This window comes from Oculina patagonica, chromosome 12 (genome assembly GCF_052425735.1).
Source record: "Oculina patagonica isolate OP01 chromosome 12, crgOcupat, whole genome shotgun sequence".
Lineage (NCBI taxonomy): Eukaryota > Metazoa > Cnidaria > Anthozoa > Scleractinia > Oculinidae > Oculina > Oculina patagonica.
Window position 1 is genome coordinate 26,726,844 of NC_135769.1, and position 12,870 is coordinate 26,739,713.

Here is a 12,870-nt window from a genome sequence, read left to right on the forward strand (position 1 = left end):
AGGCACTGGTGATGAGAATAGAAAGAATCATCAACTTAGTTAGGGACATTATCTTGGTGTAGGATAAACTTCTTAATACCAATATAAAGGAATTTCTCCTAGAGTCTACTGGGGGAATCGGTGGTTTCTATCTGACGTCATAAAAGTTCTTAACTTTACATTTTCAGTCGTACAAAGTTTTCTTTTCACATATTGCAGACATATGCAACGTTTGTCTCTGTGCAAATTTTTTGTATCGATTGAGTGCTTCGTTTCGGAAATAAAGCATTTTTAAAGTTATGATTTTCCGGATGAACGTGTTTCTAAATTGTCAATTTTTAGTTCTTTTACAGGGTTCTAAACCTGATAGAAGTGAGATAAGTGATAGCTTAAGAGCTACGAAAAAAAAGCGAATGATAGTGATGGTTAAATCTACGTAACACGGCATTTTAGTTTCGATCGATTTCATGGCCGCCATATTGGTGCCCCAAAGAAAGGCCCCAATATGGCGGCTGCATACTCAATAACTCGGCTATGAAAAACGCTACAAAGCAAAAATTTGAAAAAAAAAAACGTTTCCTTTTTTTTGCGTTATTACTTAGAAGTTTTCTGATGCTGTTCTAGCGACCAAACAGTATATGTCACTTTGGTTAATTAGTTAGTTCAGTTTCATTCTTTGAGTCGTGAGACCGGAAAGGGTTAGTCGACCAATTTTTTTTTAATCCTGAGAGGTAATTACAAAGAAGATAACATTCCGACCCCATTTATTTTATTTAGATGTCGCGAATAACCTCCAAACAAAACAAGAAAACATCTTGATTGTTTGCCAGAAAGGCAATTACTTATTTATCTACGTTCAGTGCTGTGGGCTTAAAAGTAATTAGTTTCGTAGTAGTAATTAACTGTGACCCAGTAAAGCATAACCCTTATGTGCTACCGACTTTTCAATCGTTTTCGGTTCCTTATTAATTGGTTGGGGTTACAAATGACGAGGAATAGTTTTTGGCCTGCATCTGTGGCAAATGTTAGTCATCTGCAGGTACAAAGTTAAAAACAAAATTGGTATAAAACACCTGGCTCTTTGGGTGTTAACCCTTAGTTAGAAAAATGACAAGTTAAAAAAAGGCTGCGACTGATATTAGACATTTAGTTTTTCATCTTACCCACACAAACCCAATTTGAATCAAAATGTGTTATTGCCATTAGTCCAACGACTTAAACATGATAGTGAAGTCCTGGTAATGAGGAACGTATGTCACCCTATTACATGACAAAGTGTGAAGGGCAAAGTATTTTTTATGCCAGTGCCGTGTGAAAAAAAGGCGTAGAAAAAGAGGAACTGTTTCGCTAATAACCTGATGAGCATTATTTTGTAAGTGAACAACTGCATTGTACAAGTGTGGTTAACTGTGGTGAAGAGCTAATCATATAAGTTTTGATCCAATACATGTATCGCTGTCTTGAACTGAATCTTTTTATCAGTTTGAATTTTGGAACGAGTTTTGAAGATTGTGGCGCATTTTTGTCATCAGGCGAAGTTTGGTATACACATTCTAAATCTACAATAACTAAAAAGAATTCTCATACTCCAAAATTCGTACTCAAATTTTGGAAGGCTGTCGCCGATTCACAGCCTTTTAAGTCTGACCTAAGGTTGATAATTGACAGAGCGCCTGTTGTGTAAAAGATGCCGCCCTCCACTTGTGTTTCTGGCCTGTCTTATTTTAATAACGGTATCTAGAATGTCGTTCGTGAAGTATTCGTTCAATGATGACCTCACAGTTACACGATAATCAAAGAGTATTACATCTTAATCAGCCTTGTCGGCCCGACAAAAGATCAAAGAAATCATAATGTGATCTGCAAAATAAGTTTTACCCCTGTTCAATTCTGTTTCATCCGCATTGATCTTGGACTCTCTATCATTTCCGTCTCAAGTTTGTGTATAAAACATTACTGTAACATTCTTCTGATTTCAATGCCTGTTTTTACACAGCAGAGCAGTCTCCTAAAATATCGCAATGTTATCTCGTGATCTTAAATATGTGACAAAGATGGAAACTTAAACAATGATTCGATTTCACGCTCTCCTATTCAGCACCCCCTCAATTTACCCCCCCCCCCTAAAAAAATTGAAAGTGTTTTGGTTATCAGACACACTATTTCAATAAATAAAAAACTTCTCCTTCCTTAACCTGCGATCCTCCCGCTGCGATAAAAAATAACGCCTGATCGCAGATTCCAACCCATTATTATTCCACTAAGTGCACTTTAAAAATATGCCCCTGGTCCAATCTTCAATTGTGACTAGCCAGTGAACAGAGTTCAGTTTCAAGATGAGGACATCTTTTTTTGCGGTTTAGAGTAATGCACCTTTAACTGACTTCACAGTTTGCAGTTTGGGCACTTCAGACTGGGAAGTGAAGGCAAAAACGTCAAATGAGCCCCCGTCCCGAGTATAAGCGGGAATTCGAAATAAACCAAAATGAGTAAACGCTCCAAGGTTGATGTCAATGATTGTTTCCATGCATAAGCGACATAAGCACTTGTACGTGAGTGTATGCTAATCCGCAATGTTTCGGTCGTTTTTTTAATTTTGCTTCAAATTTATATCATCACACACTTTAGAGATAATAGTGTCTGTGCCAAGAATTAATTTTCTTACATGTTGGCTAGATATCGTCCTTTATAATTAAAGTTATATCGAGAAAAGAATATTTGAAAAGTACAGGACTTGGCACGCGTCCGCCATTTTGGTCATGTCCCGTCTTCCGTGAGTCTTGGAATTGGAAAATTGGCAAATTGGCCGCCGTAAGTAAGTAAAAATACTTTTCCACGATCGATTTCACTAGCCTTCTCTCCGAAACTCGTTAGGTATCAAGCTCAGACGGATATTCTCGTCTGCACTTGATATTTAAAAAATATATATGACGAAAATAGTACATTTCGCGACAGGATCTAGGAGAGCAGGCCAGCTGGGTACCGCTGAGGCTCACCGTGTAAGATATCAAAATTATTTATCTCCAAAACAAACCACGATATCGATACGAATATCGAATAAAGATCAATGTTAGTGTTGTCAAAAATCTGTAAGAGGAACAGCTTTGCATGATAAATGGTTTAGATTTCTGTGACGTCAGATCCAAAGGGCCAATTCATGATAAGTTTTCACGTTTCCGATGACATTTCTTTCGGTTGACTAGCTCAAGCATCGCTTTTGGCACATCGCAGCAGTCAATATTAATCAAACATGATGCCTTACCGTACCGATCAGGAAAATAACTTGACCACGGGCTTTACCGAAAATTTGGAAACTCAGAGATGAAGTATCGCAGCCCTTTGCAGGTATTCCACTTATTTCTTGTTGTAAAATGACTAAAATGAACTTCGACAAGCTATTATGGACATAAAGCGACCCGGAATGCCATTACACTCGGTATTGTTTACGCGCGCTCTCGCTGTATTTGACAAGCTTTTCACTTTTAGCAGGCATACATGTTTTGTGCAGGCATAATCGTAGCGAAACTTATGAAATAATCGCCTTTACAGGAGTTCCTGAGTAAACCGCTTCAAAATCCGTACGGTTTTTAATGCATACCTAGTACCTGAAACCTTAGATTCATTGTGACACTTTAATTTTATTGTGAGGCTTCAGTTGTATATAAATGAACTTGACAACCTTCAGTGCTTGTGTTTAGGTTGTGAATACAAGGCTAAGTCCTTTAATCTTTCTTAGCGGCGAAGTTCTGTACACTGCAGTCCATATCCGACAATCTGAACTTGAACTTGTAATTGAATGACCGCGTTAGAGACCGCAGACAGAGAACTGTTTGTATCAAGAAATTGAACGATATTTTGAATGCCGTATTCAACCAAATCGTGTTCGATGTACTTCAAGTGATGCGCTTCATAGTTATAACAATGGCTAGGTTTGTTTGTTTGTTTCCATTTCATCATCTTCGTGTTGAAAATGATTTAGCGGTAGTGTGTTAACTAATAACACTGATATTATTCTTGTCACCTATTTCTCACGCTTGCAACTTGTTGGCATTTTTATTTTGCACAATTTTGTTATAATCTGACGTAGATGACTTTGAGATACAACTAGCAATGTCTTTTCAATATGTGTTCAAGATGGAGCATAATTAGAGAGCAAGAAATTTTCCTTCTGTTTGACCCGTCATCTTGGCCGCGCGCTGTAGTTCTATGTAACACGATATGCTTGGATGTCCAATTTAGCAAAGACCTGTATAATCCTAGCTACAAGAGAATGAACTTAATTCATTTATCTCAAGTGCTATGTGGCATACGTGGCACTAAGGGCTAAGTTAAGTGCCGCGATTATTTTCCCTTTTGTGCTTTTCATTTACACAAATATTCATTGGCTATACCTGTGATACAACTTCCGGTCTTTTTGATCATGTAACAGATTGTACTTATATTTATATTCTGCGGTTAATATAAAACCCCTTGAGTCACAAACATTTAGCCTCGGTGGTGCAAAAAGAATACATCGTTGAGAGCTTAAAATACCTATTCTAACTTTGCGTGATGTTGTGGCACATTATGATGTTCGAATTTCCTTACTTCTCAAGATGGTACGCTATTTAAATTCGTTTTATGTCGACAGTAGAACCTTCAGACGATGTTTTGGGCAATCTTCCCCAAATCCACAATAAACCACAATAGCAAATCGGATTAAAAATGCCTGCACTTTGTGTTTCATCCTCTTCATCAAAGGTATTTATAAGTTAGCATTGCACAATAAAAACGCAAGTAAATACATTAAATATTAATGCATTAAAGGCTTGTTCGAAGTTGTTATCGCTTTGCCTGTTATCTCCAACAAGAAGAGTACAGTTTTCAAGTATTATTGACAGTTGCACAAGTTTTTAAAGTTCTTTCGTGAGCATATGATAGACCTAGTAGCGCCTTATTAAAATATGTTAGTTCTCGATCGTTTGCTCGAGGCGCAAGATGTGACTCATCAATCATTCATAGCAGCAAATAGCATGTTTTTTTGTATCCCACAGCTATAATTATCTTGCACGCAAAAATGGTCGTGCATAGAGATTTAACCTCAACGTAGAACATACAAAAAGATTACTATTAAAACCGCGCGCGATAGCAAGATTCTTCAGTGTCATTAAAATAAATCGAAAGATGCTAACTTTTTCTTCGTTATGCAATCATGGTTAGCGTGACGCTCTAATCGAGCGGAAATCGATCAATTGTCACTTCGCTAACATATGCAACCAACAAATCATCATCAATTAGTACAAACCCAACATAAACAAGGAAATGCATTTCTTTTTTGTCCATCAGCACTGGTTCTCTTCGCTGTTGAAAATCAGTTGCAAAAAATTCACTTAAAAGTAGCCCAGATAATACTCTGCATAAGTTCGTCGAATAAGGCAGCCACCTTGTTGAGCTTTTGCTTTCCTTGTTCAAAATAAGACCTCAATGTTTTCTACGTGTCTATGCAAATGATGTTCTGACCTTTTTGTTTTTAATGAAACTTTGTCAATTCGTGCCTGATCTCACGCAGGGCTATGATCAAACTCCCGCCGGCTCTTTTCTATGGGTCGATATGGTTGAAATCTCTTATTGTTTCGAAGCTTTTTATGTCGCAGAGTTGCTTAGTCATAACAGCGGTTTGACTGTTTTTCGCATCGATCGAGTTCGTGGTACGATAACTAAACTGCTTTACTTCTTCTTCACAGTTTATGTTTTCGTTGGCGTCCCTTTCAGTAAACTGATCGGATAAGAAAAGCAGTTTAAACGATTGTTGAGTTAAGTAAACCGCCTAACATTGTAGTTATTTTAGGAACTGACGTTTCGATTGTTAGATCTACACAGAAAACTGCATAGCTTGCATAGCTGGTCTTCCTCACGCCCAGGCGAAGAACAAAGAATTTTGTAACTTACTACGCATGGAGCGCCATTAAGAGGCATTTTTTAGCCTCCCTATAAAGATTTCGACATTTTAGGCGTCATGGCTATTTGACTTTATGAGCGATTTTAATACTGACTGTAGAAAACGAGAGCGTAAATAATCTATTTGTTAATTGTTCCAATCCAGTAGAAACTTTCTGTGCTCTATCACACAAAAGTAAACTGATACATCAATGCGGAAAAAAGGTTATTCAAACATCAATGTGGAAATTAAGGTCGCTACTTAAAATCTGGATACATGCTCGCCGGCGCTAACACTGAACACTGAACATTCGTCAGTAACTTGGACATATCGCTGCTAGTTCCTGCTAAAAATGGTTGGTGTTTTTCTCGATACAAAACGCTTTAACATTGCAGCGGCGTGCCATGAGAAAGATTGTACATGTACTTTGGGAGATTAGTTAATAGGGAGCTAAATAACTCAGTGATTCTTTCAAAATATCAGCAAATGTTTTTGTCATAAAGAGCAGAAAGGTTGCTTGAAATCGAGTGGTTTGTAAATTGGCCTTTAATTGTTTTTGAGTGCAACTTCAAAAACCAAATGATCTGCAAATCCGGTTTCAATGATCATCTACTCCAAAAAGCCACAGTGCTGGGTTTTATACAAAGAAAGTCCTTTTTTGGTATAAAAAAAAAAAACTGGTCGCAAACTAGCCACAAGAGGAAAAGAAAGACAATAAACTACAGCGTCTTGCAAACAAATGTTGATAAATGAATTTTGAATTTAGGTGTGGGCGGTACACTGTTTACAGTCTCCAACTCTTCCGTGAAGTCGTAGAGGTCGATCGTTGATTTCGATGGGCCGCCATCTTGGTTCATGAACGCCAGCGAATTTTTCACTCGCGTTCAGGAACCAAGATGGCGGCCCATCGAAAACAACGATCGACCTCTACGGCTTCACGGAAGAGTTGGAGACTGTAAACAGTCTGGGGGGGGAGCAAGTCGCGTATAACAGACAAAATGACCACAAGTGTAATCGATTCAAATTTAGACTTACAGTGAATTTAGTTAAATTGAAGAAACCTGTACACTAGTACTAGAATAGGTATTTTTTGTACATGGCAGCGCCCGTAGCAAGCCGGTTACTATAAAACAGGTCAAAACATTGCTAACAATATGTGCCAATTGAAAACAATCTTGCATATCTCGTTACAGAGTGTTTGTAAGGTTTAACGTAACGGCTTTTAAAGTAAAGCGTTTCCAGTAATAGCTGCTTTCAAACAGCTTCAGGGATTCATGTATTTTCCTGATTTTGCAGTGATGGCTCTCTCCCCAATTAACCATACAATGCGCAAGGCTCTAAATGCTAGAACAATTTATCTAAATTAGGTTCTTAAGTTCATTTCCAACATGTATCTGTAAACATCATTTCTAGAAAGGTTTACTGTCATTGATTTGAAAAGTAGAGATAGGAGTCATAAGAGAATTTCATGATTACATAGCAATGTAATAAATCAATCTCGCTTAGATAATGGCAAAATAGCTTATGTACAGTCTTTATATAAAATAACCGGAACAAATGAAAAAAAAAAAGCATGAGCGTTTTCATGAATCTTTTGGCTTTGGGAAGATCGACTGTCCTTCCGTGGTTACCATAACAACGTAATAAATCAACATTTTTCAAAAAAACTAATTAATTTGTCTCGGAGAAGGCAAGATTGGCTATGAAGACTGTAAATTAATCAGTTAAAACTGAAACACGAAACACGATCATGGAGTCCAGTTTTCCAGGCGCTCTTTATTTATGAAAACGTTCGTGTTGGCATGAAGATAATCGAGTCTCCACAACTCTGCAATTCCCTCCAAAAACGCTTTAACATGGCAACAAACAAAGTTAAAAGAGTTTCGTTTATTTACACGCCGTTTCAATGACAAAAAACGAGAATTCTCTGTGAAATTTCCAACACATGATATGGCTGCGACACGTAGTATCAATAATACGGACTTCCTGACAACTATATTTAAAAGGAGACTACGTGCAGCCTCTTTTTTTTCCTGGTCCGTTGAATACGAAACGAAAAAAGCGCTAGTGGAAAAAAACGCCTGGGCGGTATTTTATTTTTCGCTTCGAATTCACGTTCGAGAAAAGACGGGCTGTTCGTAGCCAGTTGTAAAGCGGCAGTCTGTAATAGTGTATTTTTTTCTTGTTTCTTTGTCAAAAATATGGTTTTCTATTTAAAATGCTTTTAAAATTTGTTTTTCTTTATAGCAGCACGCGGTATTTGCGATATTTGTGTGCTGTCGACACATTTCAACATGATTTTTTTAGGGGGAGAGTGAACAAGACATCTTACTTTCTTTGCTGATTGAATTTCGCAGCGGGTCCACTTTTTGAAATAAACAATTTCCGATTGCACGTTACAAAAACATCACGTATTCAATTGATGTTAATTAATCGGCTTGATTTTACGACAAATCGAGAAATAAATAGCAAAAAGAACATGCCCCTTGTGTTTTTCCTTGTATAAATAACACTCTAAAACACGGCCTTCATTTTGTGGACTTTTCTCGTCAAAATAAATCAAATGTTTGATTAGGTTGATCTTTGTAGCGCCTCGAAGCGATCGGTATCAGTTGCCTGCCATCTGCTCCTTGTAAAATACTAAAAAATATCAACCAATCAGGTTTGACATGTTTTGTCATTTTCAATATTCTCTACAAGTCTTATTTTATTAAGCATCAAAAGTAATTATGTATAATCAGAAAGCAAAACTGTAGCGTCACAATATCCACAGTAATGGTGTTTTTATTGCAATGATCGTGAAATTATCCGCTTGTCATAATAATTTATGTTGGTTACGAACTGCTTTAGATACAGTGCGACGTGAAGGCGGCGAGAGCGTTCAAAATAATTAACATAATTAGCATATACCCTCGCGGATCGGAATGTTTGATGTCTTTTTACACGGTATAATTTTCAAATTGCGTTTTCTGTACACCGCTTTATTTTGATACATTTTCATTTGCGGTAAATTGCTCTGATTTTTTCTCTTTTTGCAGGTCAGAAGCTGAGGAATACGTTTAAGAAGGGAGTGAATTTAGTTGGAAATTCAAGACCAAGGAAGCGCTGGTCTTAGAAGAGAAAAACAACAAAAAACTTGGCTAACCTTACCTTTGAACTTTCGCGGCGAAAAACATTGACAATTTGTCGCCCAATAACACAGTTTTGCCCAGAAAATATCACCTTGAAGATACTTGAAAAATTGAGACCATTTTGCAGCCTTAATCCAATAAACGATTAATTGTGTTCCGTGACTGCCGTGGAGATCCGCCAGCGCGAACGTATTTAGCAATGGTTTGTGATTAAGGCATCACATCCATGGAAATATGGCTGTAAGGACATTCGGATGCCTTTTCTTTCTGGCGCTTCTTGCTTACATCCCTTCGCCCACCACAGAAGAAGTCAAGCTTGGTCTTTTGATACCATTTAAGTCGACCGCTCGGCTCGGCAACTCCTACCTTCGAGGGGAATTCTATGCTTCGGCCATGAGCATCGCCGTGGACGACATAAACCGAAGGCCCGACCTGTTACCTGGTCAAAATGTTTCGTTCATCTGGAACGACACGCGCTGCGAAGAATTCACGACACTGCAACAAATCGTGTATCAACTGAATGAAGGCGTTACAGCATTTATCGGCCCTGGATGTAGCTGCAACACGTCCGCCAGGATGGCCGCCTCGTTTAATAAGACTATGATATCGTATGTAAGTAGACCACTTTATTATTTTAATTGTGTGTGATTATTTTGAAAGCGTACTTCTGCTAACTGCGCGGGGAAGATAAATAAATCAGTCTTGGAGTTTTAAAATCACTTTATGACAGAACTTTAACGAAGGCGAAATGTTAATTTTTCTTTTGTGTATAGGCCGCTAAATTTTCGTTATGAGATTTTCTGGTCACTATGTTTGTTTTATAATCTCGCAAATTAAGTGTAGTAGTTCATTATATAGCAAAGGAGAAAAAAGGGTGTCGCTATCGTTTAAACGAGACGTTATGGATCAAACAACAAACATTTCATCTCTAACAGAGAAAACACATCGCCTCGAAATTATAAACTACTTTATTTAATTTGTCGTTGATGAATTTTGCATGAACTTTGCTTTTCACGTATTGTTTAAAAAATAAACATCGCAACGTTTTCGGTCCTAAGTAATTTAGAATATTGATTTTTCCCACTAATTCTCAGCTGACACATGGGCTTTTAATGTTAGTTCAGAGTTCTGGTTGAACGATCAAGTTTCGTTATTCTGCCTTTCTAATTCGTATTGATGCTGGAGAAAAAAGATCGGTGTTGATCGTTTGGGGGTATCTTTAAATTTTACTTTTGTGAATAAAATTGTGATCTTCAAGTTACGTTTTTCATACGTTTTCATTATTTACAACTTTGTAATACCACATTAATTATTTTTTTTGGTTACGTTTATCCTAAGTATATCACTAGTAAATCTCTTCAACGAATGTTCCTACGACATTCGCAAACAAGGGACTGGAATGGATCTGGATTTTGAAAATTTATAATAATTATATGCTGTACCAGCTGTAGCTATCAAAATGCGTTGTGTATAATCAGGAAAATATTAACAAGGTTTATTCTATTTTTTATTTTCTAAATCTCCTTAAGCAGTTCTTATATACTTGTTGCTTACAGTAGTATTTTGGAGTTGGTTGAAGTTATCTTTTACTGAAACGATGTCTTTTTTCTGGCAAATTTGTCCGTCTCGGTTTGGCGGGCGGGCGAACCATTGCTTGCTTTTTCTTTCACCCGTTAATCCAGAAAAAAAAAACACGATAGAAAATACATTTATTTCTTAGAAATATATGCATTCACCAGAACTCTATCGAACGTCTGGTAAATTACGCGTTATTTTTGTAAAGTGTTGAATTTTAATCCCTAAGTTTATCATGTCAGTCTGGCGTCGAGAACCCATTAATTTACATACACAACAATTACAATAACTGCCATTCACAAAAGATTGTGTTTTAATGAGGGAATTAACAACGACATCATAAAATACGCCTTCATATCAAAACTTCAAACAATGAAAAATTTCCGAGTGCTTTTGAATTAAGATTTTTATCGGTGAGAGAGGTTTGATAATTTAAGTAAGTGTTTGCCTTAAGGCAGACTTGAAGTTACGGGAGATAAAAATTAAGGGCTGAAGGTGAAATAAAGAAGTGTTTCCATGGTAATTTTAAGTGAAAATTTGCTACTTCGAGGAGCATGGACGTAAAAGTCGCGTTAAATGTGATTATTATCTGTTCATAGCTTTTCTTATCATTTATTGCCAGACCAGAGAATAGAAAAACACGATCTCTAATCACTTAGTGCTGACCCATTCAAATTCAATGAGAGCAAGGTGCCACTCTTATCGAAGAAGACGTAAGGTGAAGTGTGGGCTTAAAGTATACAAATATAGCTAATGCCCGCAAAGTGTTCAGATGCCGCGATATCGTTTTCATTATTAAATTCAACGTCAGAGAAGGTGATAAAAGCTTAAACTAAGTCACCGCAACTCCCCACAACTGAAAAATTCATAAGCTACCAAATAACATTCAAAGCGGTACTTAAGAAAATAACTTGGTAAAAATGTAGAATTCAACGTTTAAAACATAGCTTAAGCTGCTTTATGCAAAATATTTCTTTCTGAAAATGTCGGTGTTTTGCGGGTTGTGATAAAGAACAAAATCAAATCAATTAAAGAAACCGGCTTAGTGAATGTGTGTTATGTAAATCAAAAGGTAGTGAGAAAAGCAAGCAAATTAATGAAGAGATTAGTAGGATTTTTTGTCTATTTCAAAAATTCTTCGTATTTAGATTTCTTTGTTACTGCCATGCTTAAAATAGTGACTTCCTCGAAATCCATTTTAAGGTTCTGCCAATTGGCGTGTAATGCGTTTAATAACCTATAAATTGGTCGATAAAACTGCCAAAGTGGTCCGGTAAAACCATTTAAAAATCGAGAACGCATGCAAATTGTCTTTACCATTTTTTCCCCCTTTTTCGTTTTGTTTAAGTGTAGAATTTTATTTTATTGGAAGGGGGGGGGGGGGGGGCAGTCCTGCCTGTCATTTTTATCATTTTAGTGTGCTTTCAATACCAAATTTTGTGAATAATTTAAAAAGGAGAGTTAGTTATTGATAATAATTGTGGCAAATGCCGGCTACGAAGACAATTACCCATAAAAACCATTAGTAATAACCATTTGACTAATTCCAAGTGTATCTGATTCATAAACAAAAATTCTAATCTGACTTATTAGAGTGCTTGAGGCATTTTGTTTAGATTTTTCAAATAGTATCAAATCAATCAAAAAATCAAACACGGAGCCATTTTGAAACTCGGAAAATTCGCGATAAGCGAGTCTGAAAGGTCAATGGGAAATCTAGACTTTCATTAAAGTCCTTCTCTATCCAGCGACTTCGTCGCTCACACGGCCGCTTCGCGGCCTAAAAGGTCCCCTCGCTCGCTTATTTACTGTGAAAACTCGTGAGGTCGACTTGTGGCAACCTCTCGCGACTTCGTCACTCGGTCTAGCGACTTTGTCGCGGCCTAAAAGGCTCGCTACGCTCGCCTATTTACTGTGAAAACTCATGAGGTCGACTTGTGGCAAGTCTATGGGAAATCTTGAAGAAACAAGTTTTTTTCTCGTGTTCTACGAGACATAGTAGACATAGTCAACTCGCCTGCGCCTCGTTTGACTATTCGCTCGTAGAAAACTCTGTCTCGTAGTCTTACTGTTGAATGACTTAAATAAAGATGAAGAAGCGCAAGATATCAACTGAATTGTATTTCTCCATGTCCACACGTTCTTTATGTAATATTTAATAATAAAATAATAATAATAATAATAATAATAATAAAAATAATAAATATTTGTAAAGTGGTCATGCACTTAGCTTCCTATCTAAACGAGATAGCTAGTTTACAGGCATGC

At 37.0% G+C, this 12,870-nt stretch overlaps 1 protein-coding gene across 9 annotated transcripts in view; it reads left to right on the top strand.

Annotated features, from left to right (window-relative positions):
- The window catches only part of LOC144633884 (atrial natriuretic peptide receptor 1-like), a 53,972-nt gene that overhangs the window by 24,370 nt on the left and 16,732 nt on the right, over nt 1-12,870 (top strand). For 6 of the 9 annotated variants that reach the window (XM_078492797.1, XM_078492798.1, XM_078492799.1 and 3 more), the window contains one exon: nt 8,935-9,639. In XM_078492797.1, coding sequence (XP_078348923.1) covers nt 9,262-9,639 — 378 coding nt within the window. In that variant the 5' untranslated portion in view covers nt 8,935-9,261. Of the gene's footprint in view, nt 1-3,146; nt 3,325-3,643; nt 3,909-8,934; nt 9,640-12,870 lie in introns of those variants that run through there. The other 3 variants (XM_078492796.1, XM_078492805.1, XM_078492803.1) reach the window with 3 other exon arrangements.